The sequence below is a fragment of the Parasteatoda tepidariorum genome, chromosome X2, assembly GCF_043381705.1.
Source record: "Parasteatoda tepidariorum isolate YZ-2023 chromosome X2, CAS_Ptep_4.0, whole genome shotgun sequence".
Lineage (NCBI taxonomy): Eukaryota > Metazoa > Arthropoda > Arachnida > Araneae > Theridiidae > Parasteatoda > Parasteatoda tepidariorum.
In genome coordinates this window covers 10,301,616-10,320,659 of record NC_092215.1, presented here as the reverse complement: position 1 = coordinate 10,320,659, position 19,044 = coordinate 10,301,616, and the positions used below count along the sequence as shown (strand labels likewise).

Below are 19,044 nucleotides of genomic sequence, written 5' to 3'. Positions count from 1 at the left end.
TATTCGTAACTTAGTAATTCGTATTGTTTTTTATTTTTATTTAATAACGGTCGAAAAAACGTTGAATTGTAAGGGGTACAAATTTTTGTATCTCTTTAAAGAATATAATTTTACAATGCAAAAGAAAAATTTGGGCAAAATTAGTCGAATAGTTCTTGATTAAAACGAATTTTAAATATCCGACTTTTTTTTCCCGCGTGGCCGCTAGCGAAACTTTCACTAATTTCGACCCTTTTTTTAGCATGACAAACTTGCCATCATATTTATGATGATGAGATGAAGTGACCATTTCAAAACAAGAATGAAAAGCGTAAAGAAAAAACTCAATTTATTCGATAAAAATTTGTAACATTCATTTACAAAGGAAGGTTTACATCACTTTAAATAACTATTTTCAACAGTATGTAATATATTATCTGTATGCCTTCTTTTATAATACACAAGTTATACAGCTTATACACTGAGAAACTTGAGGCACATCAGACACTACAACCTGATAAGTTTAACTGTAAATATGTACAATATCTTTTTACAAGGAAACCAACAATTCTGAAAATTATTCTGTACATTTTTTTTTTTTTTTTGCATACTGCACAGATAACCAAAATGTTATAGAAGTTACTATTGCATATTTACTTGCAACTGTTGCATATTTATTTGTAAACAATAAATTGATTAGGCAACATTATTTAAGTTTTGATCCATTAAAATTATTGTTTTAAATGCTTATTTAAGGCTGATTTCATAACAGAAGTAAAGAAATGGTTAATTGCTTTATTTGTTCAAAAGAAAAGTGCATCAACCTATTGCCAAACCCTTATTATTTTATGCTTCCTAAACTAGGAAGTTCAGACTAGATAATTGCAGAAGCGCATTCATTACAAATAAATAAGTTCTTGAACTTCAAAATAACATTTTCAGGAGGAAAAAAAGGAACATTTAACAATCAAATTATGAACTGCATTAAAATAAGTAACGTTTTACATTTTTGAGCATGTAAAACAATAACTGTTGAGCAATATACAGTCCCAAATATTATTCACTTTTCAGCTATAACATTTTTAGCTTCACACATACAAGTACAAGTTGGAAGACAGATGGTATCTACAAACACACACAAAACAAAATATTATCATGGCTTTTAATCTATTATGTATTTACTCATATTTTGAAAAATGTGAAACATTTGCAACGAACTCTAAAATAACACTAGTCATCAAAGTGATAAATGATTTTTTTAACATGTTTCCATTTGAAAGTATTTAATTCAGATAGAGATAATGTTGTATTACCTTGCCCTTGGAGCATTAGTCCTGGCTTTTCTAACCTTTAAGGGGCCTTTCATACAATATAAAACCGGTTTTTCTAATAAATGCAAAGCACTTATTGGAAAACCCGACTGACACTATAACTTGACATAGTCATCAAACAGCCAAAAAAGTTTTCTAAATTTCATTCATTAAATTCAGGTAGAATGTATGCAATACCTTGCCTTCAGAGCGTTTGTTAATCCTCGCTTTTCCTGAAACTTTAAGCTGGTGTCTTTCCTGCAACGTAAAATCAGTTTTCCAATAAGGACATAAGCATGAACATTTTGCTCACATAGAAGACCACAGTAATGAGATTAAATTATTTAAAAGTAGACTTTGCAAAAATTTCTGGATTATTTTTTTAGAAGCATGAGAATGAACTAGTGACATATGTTGTCCTAAGGATCGTTGAAAATTGCTTTTTTTATTTCATAGTTAACATTTAAAACTTAATTTTCAATTCATCTACATTGCATTATAAAATAAACTGTAATTAAATTTCTTTAAATTATCGCCATACTCTTTCTGTCAGCTACATGGATACACTGTTCCACTTGCTAGAATTCAGTAAGAATGTACATTCATAGAATGGATTAGTTACTTCCCTATGTCCAACATGATATTTTAAAATGAAAATTGTAAAAATTTGGAAAAACAGAACTGTGTTATTGATAAGATATAAATAAAAACTTTTGTTTTAATAGAAAAAAATACATCCATTTAATATTAGTTTCAGTCGGTGAATAAATAAGCATAATAACAAACTCCAAATAAGTCAATGTGTTTTCAACCTTTTTAACACTATTTCAGAATAAATGGAAAAATTCTTGCCACTAGGTTAATAAAATTCAAAAATAAAATCCTTTAATTTAAAGTTGTGTCAAATCAGTTGTTTACAAAATGAAAGCTAAAAGAAATTACCAGATGTCCCTGTAATACCGAGTAAAATTTAAATTCTAAACAAAAGTTGTTTTTTTCCTCCTCTCTTTCAACACCAAAATTTTTATTGAATCCTCAAAAAACATACTAATTTTGTGTATCATCACAACTGGTTTAGTTGACACATTTTATGATGAAATTTTTAACTGTGGTTTGACAATTAGATGGTTTTGCATTTTGCATCATAGGAAAATTAAGTGTTACTGACCCCTTTAAAATCAAAACAAACAAGGTTAACTCTTTCAGCAGATATATAGGCTCAGAGAGCAAGTCTATTTTTCATGTTCTGAAAACATGTTCAAAAATGAACTTGTTTCATTTTAGACTGAAAATCATTAACAAAAGGTTACATCATTCACATTGAGTTAAGTGTCTTTTTGGATTTTTTAAAATTTTTCTTTGTTATTTCTGATGTTTAGAGTTATTATAGAGTTAGTGATTATACAAAATAAATGTTTGTAAACCCTAACACAACTACTGTTATCTATTAGAATGGCTAAATAAAGTTAACACTTAACTTTATTTTAAAGAAAACATTGATAACTCTTAATAATAATAATACAAAAAATTTAAAAAAAATTTTACTCAAATTTATAAACATTAAGGTAATCATCAAATCATAATTATCACTGATTATTAAAATATTGTAACTGTAAAGTGATAACAAGATTAAATATCTTATTAGAGTTTAAAGAACAATAAGAAAATAATCATAAATTAAACATATATATTTAAAAATACACATCAACATAATTTTTTTGAATTTATAAAAGAAAAAGCTTGTTTCATGCTTCATATTTAGGCAAGAGTAATAAGAAATATTTTCACAGTTGACCTTTCAAAATTTATTAAATGATTTCAAAAAGTCTTTCTTTCATTATAAAGAAACAGTTTTAAAAAATATTTAACAAAACAGATAAATGACAACATATCCAATACTGTGTTCTTTTACTAGCTCATTACTTATTGTCAATCTTATTCAAAATGTAAAACATTTTTTCTTTAAATTAAAAATCAATTTATGAAGAAAAAAAGGTTGTATTACAAAAAATTGTAATTGCTACACCACTTTCAAATCAGGATATTTATTTGCTTACCACAGATGCTGAAAATTGAAAATGCAGTACAATAATTACGATATTTTATTTTTCTTAAAGAATGAATAAAATTATGAGTTATAAATAATTTTCTTTATAAGTATTAATGAAATTTAATAAAAAATTATAATTCATACCTTCACTATATCAAGCATTGGCAAGTACAAAGTTTGGGATGTGTATTTTTAAATTACTTAAAAAAAATTAAAAAAACATAAAAGCATAGATAATTTTGAATTAATATCTTCATGAATTGATTAAGATCATTTGTGATTTGTTAATAATTTTTATGAAAATTAAAGGAAATTTCATGAAACAAGAGATGTATTAATTTTTCTTCAGCGTAAGAAATGTTACATTAGTCTGAAATAGTAAATAATATCATACTGAATCAGGAAGTTGTTCTAAATGTTTAACTTAATCCATTGCTTTACGTGAAACTTATAAATTTCATAACAAATATTAAAATAAATTCTCAGGTAAATGCATAATATTGATATCTACATGATAAATTTTCATTTGATTTAAAATATTCCTATTTAATAGGAAATTAAAAAGCTTAAAAGTAGTTAGCTTCATATTTAATGGCACATTTTAACATATAAACTGCAATATAACATATTAGTATAACATAATAAAAATCATAGCGGCAAAACATATGAAGTTTTAATTTGATGAATTATTCTTCATATACATAAGCAACAGCAATAGATAACTATTTTTTAATTAAGTTATTTTGTTTCAAGAGCCGATCATGAATGCACCTTCATAGGAATAGGCAGATAAAAAGGGTTTTCTGTCATAAAAATCATTAAGGTGTTACGTGACTATGTTCTTATCAAGAAAGGAAAGGGAATTTACACACCTATATTTCTACTCTAGGAGTTAACTCCACAAGGAAATAAAAATATTCCATCACACACCCACAAACAGAACTTGTTACATATTAGAACCAGTTAAACATCTTCCATGGTTGTTACGTAAGAGGAAAATTAAATAAATAATCCCAAGAAACTGAAGAGGTAAGATATTATTCGATTAAAAACTAAATTCACCTCAAAAATATATAAATTGAAAATCACAATCAACATGTTTCAAGCATTTAAAAACAAACGCCCATTTTAAAGCCCTGCCAGGCATGAATGAGAATAAACAAAAATGATTTGAAATACTATCATTCAGCAATTTTATATTTCAAATCATGTTTGTTTCTTCTCATTCACGTCTGGCAAGTCTAGAAAATGGGAGCCTGTTTTTGAGTGCTTGAAACATGTCAACTGTAATTTCCAATTTGTATATTTTTGAAGCAAATGAGAAAAATATCTAAGTTAAAAACCAAACATATTAGATGTGCGAAACATTGTCTGTTCGTTTCTCATCACATGTTCGGATCTTAGTGTATAACAGCCTCCCAAGATTTGGATTATCATGTAGTTGCTACCCTTAACTTACAAAAATATCTCCCAATAGAAGGTTTTAAAGTGTTAAACCGCATAATCAAATTGGCTTATTCTGGCCATCAAATGGACAAGAGAATCAAAGAAAAGGAGGCCATTGACACCTTCAAGTAAACAAACAGTACCATATTTAACAGATGTGTTGTCCCATGCATAGTTGCAACAAGTCTAATAGATAGAATTCCCAGATTTAATTCTTCTAAGTTCAAACTTCTTGTTCAAACGAAAAATTAATGTGTGGTTGAAAAAAATTTTATAACATTTAAAAGAAATTATTGTATTATAATATTATTATCTTAATAGCAGAACAATTATCTGATAAGGTGGGTGTAAAAGCTTTCAAAATTAACTATTGTTTTACTCACTTAAAAATAAAAATTATAGAAAGAATTTGTTTATATAAACTCATTTAATTTCTTGTTCTGGAATTGAATGAAGCTATAGATACTGTCTTATCGGTTGTTGAAAATTTAAGAGTTTTAAAAAACCAAAAATATGAGATTAAAAAAAAGCATTTATTCTTCATAACCAGTTAAGTCTATAGCATCAATGCAGAAACACTCTAAGTGCTTTTTCATTCCAATGTTCAAGAAACCTAATTTCTTCAGAGCTAAAATTGTAGAAAAAAAGCATTATTTGACTGAGAAATTATTAGCATGATGGGGGAAAAACTAAGTTTGTTTTACATACCTAACAAGATGCTAGATCAATCAATAAGAATATGTTAGCACTATGTACTATCTCAACATACTTTTTGCTAATACAATTACTACAATTATCAAGTTTAATGCAGGATTGTTATGATGCATGTTACTTTAAAATATTCTACTGTATAAATTCTAGCTTTCAACAGCATTAAATTATGTTTTTAAAATGATCAGGCAATATTAAAGTAAGTGTTAAAAACAGGACCCATTGGTTCAACTTAAATTCAATAAAATTTGTTGCAACATACGAAATAAACATAAGTAATTCAAGTATCATGCAAGATACTCATCTAAGAAATCGTTATCTCTTCTATGCTATATCTTACATAATTCTCAGAATCAAACAATTAAAAAACCAAATTTTCCAGAATTTTGCTCTTTCAGACAATAAAAATAAGACATTCTAAAAATAAGAATGATTTCTTGATTTCACGAACTTATAAAGATATTAAGTCAATTTTTTTATGCAAGCATAACATTTTCACACCTTTAACCACATATATGTTGAATGATTGGATTACATAACTGAATTCATCTTAGTAAAAGTTGTAAAACCACAATTTGATCATTTAAATCAGATACGAATTTAACATTTTCTTAATTAAAAGAACTAAAATTATATTGTTATTAAATTTTTGTCATTGAAAAAAGGGTACTTAATAATTTTCCAACAAATTGGCTTCCATCTTATAAATCAATCTGATGAGTAAGCCTAAATTGTTGAGTACTATAGGCATGGACTAAAATTATGGCATAATTTCGATAAACAGAAGGACATTAGCAAAATTATAGTTTTCCATGTTTCCCTAAAAAATCCGGATTAAATTAAAAGTAGTCAAGAAAATAATCCTAATTTCCAATGAGCATACTTAAACAAATTTTTCATGTTATCCATATTCTCAGCATCCTAAAATACAATTACAAGAAAATTACCCAAATTGATCAACAAATTCTTTCAATCAGAAATGCCTAGCTTGTTTGAAACTTGATTACTCTTAATAAAATCAATGACTGATTCTTATGCATATTGAAATAGGCATATCTGAAATATTTAATGAATTTTTGTAATACATTTGATTAAATATATGCTGCACTTAATTATAATGAAAGAGCTATTAGTTAATTACAAATAAAGAACACATTTTAATTGAAATCTATTAAAATGTTTTTATTGAATTATTAAACAAACATTGATGCTTAATAAATTTTTCTTCTGTAATTAAGCTTAACGAGACAGAAAATGAAAAACAAAAGCAAAGTTTGTGAAATAGTCGGGTTTGTTCATACTTAAATTTTGTTATTGAAGGAAAGAAATTTAAATTTTAAATGAAGCCCTCAAAATAATTTTGATAAAAAGATGCATTTCATTGTTTCATAACCAGCAAAAAATAACTTATACACAACATTGTTATAAAAAATATTATTTAATTATGTAAGTCACTGATAAAAAAGAACTGATATACATTTCTCAAACCATAAATTTTAATTTTGATCTTACAAAGAAGACTAGAAAACTCCACACTTCAACCTTTCAGTAAGATATTTTAAAAGAATATATTGAATTCTTTGACAAGATGTCTTATAACTACTCTTGATAATTCAATTTCCAATATATCTTATATTTGTCATAAACATTCAAGCAGTTAACAAAATAAATATCCCTTTACATTTTAGTTATTAGTACGTAAACACAAATCAAACGTATCACAAACTGTGGCAAGGAGAACATTCTAAAAGAAGCCCGCCCCCACCCAAGTGGATATTATACACTAATATTTAAACACCTTCAGTACATATGTTTAAAAGTTAAAATACAAATTTTGATGAACAAAATATTCACAAAATTATTGGCTATAATTTTAAATATTTAAAAATTATATTTTCATAAACCTTACGCATAATAAATCAGTTCTAACTGAATATGTCATACAGTAAACCATTATTTTTCTGACAGATAAATTAAAGGATATTTTAAGATTAAACAAATTTGTACATTAGTTCAAATATTTAGACAAATATTATATTCTGAGTTTCAGGGTCAGACCCTTGTTGCATAATAGGTTATTGGCATTCAATACTGAATTCCACCTTAAAATCAATAACTAGTTCACATGATTGAGAAATTATTGACTCTTGTAAATAGTACCAACCACTGCCACCTAACCTTTGGACAAAATTAGTCGTCACCTAATTTTGACAAAATTTGTTCGAAAATCACTGAATTTATTGAAAGTGTTTTAATTTTTATTTAATAAAATATAAAAATTATTTTTAAAATAGGTGATTTCCGGAATAGACGTGTTCTAACTAAACTACGATTTAAGGAGATGTCGAGAGTTAATGCTTGAAATCCTGAGATATCATCTAAAATTGAAAGTATAAAATTGGAGAGTTTGCCAACTGAATATCCAAAAGCAAGGCTCTCTTCCCAGTAAAAAGTTGAACTGCTATCCATCTAATTCTTGATGCCTGAAAGTCAAATGGCAGGGAAAATATGGCTGTGAAAGCAGAGAAAGAAATTCTCAAATCAGTCCCTGCCAGATTTATTAGGGGGTAGAATGGAGAAATTTTGATAATTTTTTTTTATTTCTGTTTTATTTATGCATTTTTTATTTATGAAAACGAAATCAGCAAAATTAGATAAAATGAATTATCTAATTTTTTGCTTTGATTATTTACAAGGGGGAAATATCACTAAATAGAAGGTGGTGAGGAAATTGTAAGAAAAATATATTGCTATTGCTTTACTATATAAATAAAGCAAAGAGTCGTGAAAATACAAATATCCACTTAAAACACTAAAAGGGCTTTTCTTATTCAATACTACAGTAGGAATATAGTTAAGCTGCATTGAATCATTTTTAGCAATATAAAAAACAGTGAAATTAAAACACCCCCAGCATTCCGGATATATATAACTGATTTTCTACTGATAACAACTGACATCAACTGATAACAACTTGCAAATTAGAAACACTAAAAAGGACTTAATACAGAAGCATGATTAATGTAAGAAGCAAGGTTCATACAGAGATCAGAAGAAGAAATTCAAGGAGTCCAAAATTTTAAGGACTCGTCAAAAATTTAAAAACTTTGTGCTAAAAGATAACTAAACAGTTTTTTTTATAAAAAAAATTAAAAAGCAGTTATTACAAGGAACTCGCAAAAATGTGTAGTTTGCATAGTTTTTCTAGCCCTTTTGAAATAAATTTTGACTTTGTTAAACTTTATCAAGAAAAATAAATAAAGTTATCACTTTTACACATAAATACATTTTCCAGTTTTAAATATTTTAATAAATCTTGTTAAAGAACAGATGTTAAAGATTAACATAAAAACCTACCAATCTTATATTTTTAAATTTGAATTACATAAAAAAAATCTAAGGCATTTTATACAAACAAAAAAAAAAATCACAGTAAATTATTAATTAAGTGTGCTTGTAACATGTAAAATTAAAATTTTTTGCTGTTATTTTTTTCTTCTAACTCTTGCAATTCAATTTTTTTCTTTTGAAGTTTTTCTTAAACTATTAGATTTTGACAGCTAAGTCATATAATTTAGCTTCCCTGTTTGGACAGCAAATTCATCAGCGGACTTAGTAAGTTCATCTATGCAACACAATAATCTAAGGAGTTCTTAAGGAATAATTTAGAAATCTAAGTAGTTCGAAGTACTCCTTGGAGACTTTTTTTTATTTCCAAGGAGTATAAGGTGTCGGTACGCACCCTGAAGAAGTTGTGAGCATTGTCTGAAAACTCTTTTGTATTTATTTAAAAAAAGTTTGTGAAATGCTTCTAAAAAATTAACCATATTCCAACATGATTTTTTGTTATTACTTTGCTAAGCTGAGAGCTACTCTAGAAGATCGACAAAAGTGATAGTTTTGGGCATAACTTGTATATCTGAGACATTGGTCATAAAGCATTAGTAATAAACGACATTAAGTTTTAAATGGAATCGTATTTTATTCTTTAACAGTTTACAAATAAAGATTTATATTTTCTGCTATCTTAAAAAATTAAGATTGAAATTCTGTTTTGAAAAGGTAAAGTCTTTTGTTTGTTAAGAGTCATTAAAACTAATCACAAGTCTATTTTTAATTTTAAAAATAAACAACCCTGAGCAGTCCTATAATTGGATTTCCTAAAATTCTATTACAAAATTGACCTATAAATGTAGCACAAATCACTCTGAAAAAAGCAATTTATAAAATTATCTAAAAGACTTAGGTATTGTAAAAGATATACCACACCATTAAACCAAATTATATTACAAACAAACATTACCACATATGAAAGATACAAGAAAAAACACTCTTTCCAGAGGTAAGTTTTAGAAAAATGTAATTATTAGATATATTTAAAATCCAATTCAGAATTATTACAATTTCTAGGTTATTATTTTTGTTTTTGAATAAATAAATTCACATGAAATAATGCCTCAAGCTCTGCTTATGAATGCCTATGATGGTTAGATAGATTCCATAAAAAATAGGACTGAAGTTGAGTTTTACCTAGAATCTTTTATAAGAGAGATTTCAAACATACAGCACACTGAAAGACTACAACTCATAAATTTAATTAACCTATTACTGCTAATGCAATTTTTCAGTAATATTCCGTGAATTAAATATCAATATTTTATATGACAAGATATCAACTAAAATATAACTGAAACAACCCTTCCTAATAACTTGTTTTCATTTGAAAAGTTTAAAAAAATTGCAATAGAAACAGTACAAACTGCGAAATTATCCAAACCTATTATCTTATAATTTTTATAAGAGAGTTCAAGGGGAAAAAAACATTCTTATTCTTGTGTTTAATAATGTTCTGAATGAAAACAAAGTGGAAACACAATAACACTTTTTCTTAAATTTCAAAAATTATGGCTAGAATATGAAAAAAGCAGCATAATTAATTAAATAGTAAGTTCTGCTGTCATAAATACTGGACATAATTTGAAATAAAGACAATATGGTGTGAAACTGTCTAAAAAAAAAGAGATCATGCACACTAATAGATTAAAGTAAACAATAAAAATATGATATAATACCCTAGAAAAAGTAGAAGTAAAGCTAAAATATAGATTAAATTCCCATGAAACTCTTTCTACATTTTTTTTACATGTGTAATAGGGTGACGCTCAAGCTTTTATTTATATAACTAAGTTCTTTCTTCTTTTTTTGATTATCAACAGCAAGTTATTGTAAAATGGACACAGAAAAAAGATTTAAAAAACATAACTTTCAAGTAAATAAGCTTTACTATCACCTAATACGTAACTCTTTAGAAACCAGCCCGCCTGATAGGCAAACATTTCTTTAATCATGTTTTTATTAATCTTAATAAGACATATGTAATATATAAATATATTACAACTTAATTTTAAAAGAAATGTGCTTTTCCTTAAAATGCAATTTTAGTTTTAATCCATTTTATTGCTTTATGTGTTATTAATAATTATGCAGTTCACAATTCATACATTCTTGTTTTATGAATTCATCTAATGATCTTACAACACTTGATAATCAGGTACAGGTCAGATCTAATATAGTGCCAAGTTAATTACACTGTATATTATACAAAAATTTTATGTAAAAATAACAGATGGCAATTTGATATTTCTGTTTTTACCAAGACTATATGGATATTATAAACTTAATTTTATAGAAATGAGAGATCTATTTAAAGACACTGATAAATCAAAACATTTTGTGACTAAATAAGAGATAAATTAATGTTAAAGAAATAAAACATTCAGGTTAAGTATTAATAAAAAATTTATTACTTTTCATATTTTTTCAGTCAATATCATTAAAAGAAATATAAAATCTGAGATAGAAAGAAAATTTAAAATTTAACAAACAATTTAAAGTGCAAAAAAAAGTTGATTCTTTTACACAAAAATAAATAAAACCAGCAATTATATTTCATAACACAGTAAGCTAAAATTACAACTAATATTGAAATAAAGAACAAAACAAAAATATTTCTGATATTACTTAAAGTGACATTATTACAAAACAGAACTTAAAAAAAAAAAAACAAAAAAAAACATGATATAATACTTTAAGCATAAGAAATAAAAGTATTCATTGATCTTTTAAAAACAAAATAAAACTAGAAGTAAATAACAATATTGAAACAATATAGTTCTTTAGAGATTGAGGAATGCCGGAATCACAGTCCTTTACAAGTATATATATGTCAAAAATAACAAGTGTTGCACTTCAAGTGTAAGATACATTTTGCATTTTTTAAAACATCATAACGTAATATACATCAAGAAACTCATAAAATTATTAATTTAAGATTTCTTACGATTACAGGATCCATCAAAAAAATAAATAAATTAAAGCCATTGCTATTAACCTATTATTGCTATTAATGTTACATAGCAGAAATACTAAATAGTGTCCCCTTTTTTTTCAGAAGTGAAGCACATAAAATTTAGTACAGAATTTTTTCATCTATCTCACTTTCATGTGCAATAATGTATAACTTAAAATAGACCTAAATCTATGTGGAACATGAGGAATTTGTGTATTACTACAAACATTAGATTACCGTATTCCCTAACAGATTTCTAGGGTGAAATCTATGTTTTGCTCTCTGCATATCACAGCCTAGAAAATGCAACTGTGCATACAAAATCTGTAGTATACAAACTCTATTAAAAATGTAGTAAAATACCCTTTAATGTGAAAAATTTACTAGATAACGCAAAACATTAACAATACTATTTTATCTATTGGGATTTCAATGCATCCCAAAAAGTAATAAAAGCAATACTGCTATACAAAAATCAACCAGGATACTTCTTTGATTTCATATCCAAATCGATTTATGGAGGAAAAAAAAACTTGCCATTAACAGCTTAAAAGGGAAAATATTATAAAAGCAATATGAAGGGATAAATTTAAATTGGCATATAAAAGCCTTTTGGAAAGAAATAGAATAAAATTCAGCACACATGATAAACAAATAAAATGACTTAAAGAAATGCTTAAAACACAACTAGTTTGATGTAAACTTCTGAAAAATCACATTTTCCTTGTTTCTTTTTTAACTTCTCTATTTTTGACTAGATTTTTTCGACAAAAAGTAGTTTAAGTAGAAGGCATACTCTGACAACAAAATGTTATTTGATTCAAACCTGACAAGCTTTTAGTTTCACAACAATGGTTCAAACAATAACACTCTAGCTATGGCTTTATTTGAAGGGTATTAATTTTACTACAGAAATGAACTTGAAACTTTTTCAAAATAAAAGAATTGGAAATAAAAATTGTAAAAAAAAAAATTTGTCATTCCTCTTTTTATCAGACCAACATTTTTCAAATTTTATTCAAACCAAAGAAATGGTTGGCAAAATGAACCGAAGATTTAACCTAGCTATGTAAATTGGCTTTACTACACAATGTGGTGCTAAATATGATTACATTGATAATAAATTTTTCAACTTATATGAAAATAGAAGTTTCAAAAAAAAAAAGAAAAAAGGAAGAGATGAACAGGGATGCCAACATGCAAAAGTTATTTTATGTAGTTCAGACATGTTTCGCTTATTTTCCTGTAGTTCTGGAGATATTTTTTCTTCAGTTATTATAAATATTGGTTGAAGAAATGTTATAAAGTAAAAATAAACATTTAAATTAATATTTATCAAAATAATTTTCATTCTAACAATCAAATACGTTACACTACATTTAATTGATTTAAGATTAACAATCCTATACGCAGCACATTGTTATAAAATATTACAAATAAAATAATCTTTCAACAAACACACTAATTTAATAAAGATTGTCTGATTTCATCAAAGATTTTGAAAGGCATAATATGGTATTGAAAACCTAAATTTTTGAAATTCGTTTTTTATAGCAACCAAAACATGACCTTAACTGTTAAAACGCAAACACTAAGATATTTTTAATTTATTTTAAACTTATATTATTGAAGAATATTAGAAATGTAACTAAATATTGAAAATTTAACTAAATATTGAAAATATTGAAGAATATTAACTAAACTGAAACTGAAGAATATAAACTGAAGAATATTAACTTAGAATATTGAAAATTTAACTAAAACATTCCAATTTCTGTTTTCTTCAAATTTTTTTTTTCAAAATAATATCAACTCTACAAAAACAATGGCTAAGTAGCACATTGAAATGGTTACAATTTTATAGTGTGTGTAGAAAACCAAGGTTTAGTAGATTAATACCAGGTTGTGCACTGGCCTTCATGCATTGTACTAACAATTTACATTAGAGTAATGTTTCATTATATTTAGATTTGGATTTTAAAAAATCTTAAAAACAAACTGCTTGCAATTTTTGCTCTAAGTGGTTTGGGGAATTTTCCTAGATAGAATATGATGGAAAATTAGAAAGAGCATTTTGCATAATGTGCAAAAAAAATAAATTAACCACAGTAATGGTTACTTTAAGGAACACAAACTTCCAACAATCAACTTTGGTATAACATCAATTCTCAGCTGATCAAGTCACAACAATTGCTCTTCAAGAAGCTGCATCATTTGAAAATTCTGTAAAGGCTGCAGCTTTTTGCAAGCAACTCTAATTTAGTTTTTTTAAAACTCTTTACACAAAGTGTAAAAAGAAAATGGTTTAAACAAAATTTAAGCCACTAATGATACAACAGAAAGCAAATTAAGTTGCAAATGCTGTCAATGATACTATAAGCATGCATAACAGAAAACTCACCAAGATTTTTTTTTTTTTAAAAAACTGCCATACCTGAAGTGTTAGTAAAATGTTTGACAATAACGTTGGAAATAGCCCTATCATTTCCAAATAAATTGATGAAAGAACAGATTGTCTCAGCGGCAAAAAACTGATCGTTGTGAAACTTTTTTACAGGTAGAAGCTCAAAAGTTTGTTTTGGGGCCAATCTGACTATTACAAATGAAACAGCAAATGGCATAATTTAGGTCAATTTTGAACTTTTTAAAATCTAAAAATGTACTGGGATTCGGTTCAATAAAAATGTTCAATAAAGTACTGGGATTCGGCTCAGCTGGCACATTCGTGATGATGGGCTCTATAAATAGTGTTGGAGCTCAACTGAAAAGCTATTGTCCGATATTGTTGCACATACATTATGCAGCACGTAAGCTAGTACTCACTGTTAGTTAAGCAGCTGTAGGGATTCCAATAACTGTTAAAGGGAAAGACATTTTTAATTTCACAAATGAATATTTGAAATCAACCCAATTTAAATAACACATGTGATGAAGTAACTGTTAAAATTTTTGTACTGTTAGACTTTAAATCTAAACAACTACAACTTAAGTGCAAGTAATGATGCTTTTGATCATTTAATTAATAATTATAATGAAAAGCACCATACATGGTAATATGCACCCAAATGCAGAGCTATTAAAAAAGGAATTCTTTTTTTAAAGGACTTAATTATTTTTTATAAAGGCATAAAGATTATAGACTTTTGTTCAAGAGTGTACAGATGGTGAAAATCACATCCCTTTCCCATACATTCCAACTTTTCCTGTTTAAATTAGATATTCACCACTATATACTATCAGTAGAACAAATATATAAGGCCTGGGAATTGGGCAATGAAGTTCTTTAAGAGCAGGAAAAATTAAAACAAATTCAGACCATTATAATAGTAAGCAATGTGAAGTGTAGGACTTCAAACTTGGCATAAAATCTTTCATACATTCAAAATTCAGGAAATAGTCACTCTGCCAATAACTACTTGCCATACAAAGTGGAAAAAAATCTATCAAGTAAACTTTGCTTGGGAATGAGCATTTGAGAATTCTTTCATGATTGTCTTGTTAAGAACCTCTTTTTAATGCTCCAATAAAGGTGTCAACTGTGACATGAATTTTTTGCAGGTGAAAAAAATTAATGGAACAACAAAATGCATAAAAGCCTACATTAAATTTATTTATTTTGTTTTGTTTTTAAGGGACCTCCTCCTATTGCAATAGAGTAAATGAAGTGGAAATAATGTCATTCTAACACACATTATTAGTTATAATATGTGACAGAAAATGGCGGTAATTTACTAATTTGTTTTTTAAATTTCACTCCCTATTTTGAATTTCACTCCTAAAAATTAATAGAGTGAGATTACTCTCTACTTTTTCTTTCTTTTTTTTTGGGGGGGGGGTAACACTGGTCACTAGTAAGACCCATAGAAGAGAAATGTAAATAAAATACGCACATCACTATGATTTTTGTCTTCAGAATGAAACCACATTACTGAATGGCGAATCAAGAGAGATTTTTTCTATTATCAGTTTTTCCTTGTTATTTCAATGGAAGAAAATTTATGCTGGAATTTTGAAGTTAAAAATCTTAAAATATTATAGTTTATTACTTTATTTGGTTGCACAAAAAAAAATTGTTCAAGGAGAACTTTATACATTTTATAGGAAAGTTAATTTATCTTCTTTCGGGATTACATTTGTTTTATTTACTATATAAATAAAATTTTAGCTAGTGCACCTTTTTCTTATAACATATCAATCCAGATAATTAAATTTTATTCATTCTACAATCCAAATATATGCTTTTTAAACTATCTACTAAGGAACTATAAACAAATAGGAAGACAACATAATCATAAAGTAATGATTATATAGTATTATTAATTACTAATACATAATTTATTAACTATTTTATTGCTAAAATTTAGTAGACGAAGTTTTATTGATTCTTCGTTCACTTATATTGCTTTTTTTTAAACCCTCCATTGTGTTTTTTTGAAAGAATAAACTCTTCAATATCAACAGCTATTGCATTGAAATAATTTAATTAATAATATACATTTGCTCACAGAAAAGAGGGGTTATGAAAGGTTATTACAAAACCATTTGAATATAAGGCAAAATTTTTTAACATTAAATATAAATTCTTTGATGAAATCATCTGGTCCTTTTAAATTGCAATAATACATAAAAAAAATGAGAAGACAAGCAATGGTATTATAATGGTTAGTCTTATCATTGCAGGTATAAAGTTGAAATAAACTAGAAAGTTTAAAAGAGCTAAGCAGATTTTGTTAAAAGCTTCTTAAGGTGATGCAATCCTTTATTTACTCCTAATTTTAATTTTCGACTCCTTGCCATGTCTAAAATTATTTATTGTAATCATCTTCAAAAATTCCAGAAAAGATATCGATGATTTTACAAGATGCTGCACAATTATAAACTATATGTTAGATTAAAGTTAAAACTTGATTTTTATATACTTGAATATCGATAAATCATTAAAAAAAGTAATATACAGGTATGCTACAAAATAACTTCAGATTTTTTTGAAAATAGCAGATTAATTTTGTAAAAATGTAAACAATTTCATTCAGTTCATACACATTAAAAATTAGAATTCCAAAATAACTTTTAATCAAGCAGCGTCTTGCTGAAAAACAATTTACTTTTCTCTATTGCCTGCATTAGTACAAAACACGAATCTACCAGAAAAGAGATGCCCTTCACCCACTGCCAAAATCGATAGAAAGAGGGAATTCTGATGTTTAGGACTAAGAGAGATGGGGAAATGAAACAGCAAGATTGCCCAATTTGTATTACTGTTCTGTGGGATTTGTATAGTCTTTTAGAATTATTTGAATATCGAAATGATATTTTTTATCAAAGATTTATTTGAAGGTTTTAACTAAGTAAAAAGAAGTACATATAATTTACAATCTAACAGTCTATAGAATCATAAAAAAGATTACTCCAAATTTAAATATTAAACAAATAAATTAGTTTCTTCAAAATAAAAATATTTTAAATGGCAAAAAAAGCTTTAAATCTAAGAGGTTAAAGACAACTAAAAAATTTAAAGGGGTACCAGGTAATAAGAGACCCTTAAAAAATCAAGGTACGGTGCATTCCATTACATTAAAAATCTAGAATCCGCAAAAATTAAAAATATTTAGTAATTGGCATCCCTGCTTTTGCTTTTTACTGAATAACTAAAATTCTACACATATTCTGAAAACCCAGGTTCATTATTTTCCAGTCATGAATTATTTCAAATCATTTACAAAACATGAACTAAAAAATCTTCGAAGATATTTTAGAAAGAAAAAAAATTGAATACAACAAAAGAATAAAAATATTGAAAACTGAAAATACCCCTCAGAAACATAGTTTTTGTAACTTAAAGATTTTTCGAGCTTATACTAATATAGAAAACTTTTAGAAAGAAAAAGTTATAAGATACTCATGATTTATAAATTATATTAATGTAATTTCTTTTTTCAAAAGTTACAATAAAATCAAAAATTAGATTACTATTATTTTTTTAAATATATATTAAACCTTAAAAAAGAAATATTTAATTTAGATTTAGCCATAAAAATTTCATCATAATGCAAATTATTGAGGAAATTCTTGTAATTAAGAAAAAATAAGTGATTAGGTTGATTAAAAAGATTGACAGTAAAGATAACTGTTCTGGAAAAGGAAATGAAATAATGAATATTTTAAACATATAATGTTGGAATTTTAATAATATGGAGAAATCTAACAATGCATATGCCTTCTTCTTTAAAATACAATTTAAATTGAATCAAGCAGAAGTAAAGATATAAAACAATAAATAGTTTAGCTCAAATGTAACGAGTAAAAAATGTATTCAGTAAATGTATGAGTTACAAATGAGTGAATTGCACATGTGCATTAGTCAAAATTTTCTCTTAGTAAAAGAAATAAAACAAGTCTTCCATAAGACATAAAAATAAACTATATATTGAAAGTTTATAACTTTTAACTGTTATAGCTGAAATGCGAAAATCTTTTCAATATCTTAGAAATGCTTTTATTGCCCCAGAATGAGAAGCAAGATTTCATTTTTGATTATGTTTTACATAAGTTTCACTGGGACTAGCAAGATAAGCAGCATGAATAAAACAGCTGCTGTGTAGGAAACATTTAGGTAGTTTGTCAAAATGTTAAATTATACTTTCTCTAGTGTTAAACAACCGTTCCTCCACTTGGATTACTGGAACTTGGGCTAGACACATGTTGAGCAAGTATCTAAAAAATGAAATTACATCATTATTATTTGCTTAATATTGATTTCAAGAAATAGTTTGCATTTACAGTAAATGCTTATAGATTAAGATATTATTTAATTATTAGTAAAAATATAAAAAAAGGAGAAAATTTGTCTACCTTGCTATAATACAGAAAAATATTCCGTTGTGTGTGAATTGCTTTGTGTTGCCCATTCCTAAATTATACCATGCTAAAAAGTATTTATGGAGTACACAAAACCAATATGATTGAATGGCAAGCGATAATTATGATTGAATGGCAAGCGATAAATAGAATCATTTTACTAATTTTCATACTCAGGTATCTGTAGGTTTTGGTCTGATGCTGTGCATGGAGATCTGCAAAGCAAGACCATTTTAATAAGTGGCAGACTAAGTGCAGATAGGCAACTCATTAAAATTGATCAGCTAGTTTGACACACCATTTTAATCCGATACATTATTAACCTTCCGTTAGACGCACGC

The 19,044-nt window shown here is 26.5% G+C and overlaps 1 protein-coding gene across 1 annotated transcript in view; it reads right to left on the bottom strand.

Moving 5' to 3' along the window:
* Positions 1 to 311: 311 nt before the first annotated feature.
* Positions 312 to 19,044, bottom strand: part of LOC107444942 (WD repeat-containing protein 20) — a 34,451-nt gene continuing 15,718 nt past the window's right edge. Inside the window, exon 4 of the mRNA XM_016059573.4 lies at positions 312 to 18,559. Within this exon, the coding sequence (XP_015915059.1) occupies positions 18,497 to 18,559 (63 nt within the window). The 3' untranslated portion in view covers positions 312 to 18,496. The remainder of the gene's footprint in view (positions 18,560 to 19,044) is intronic.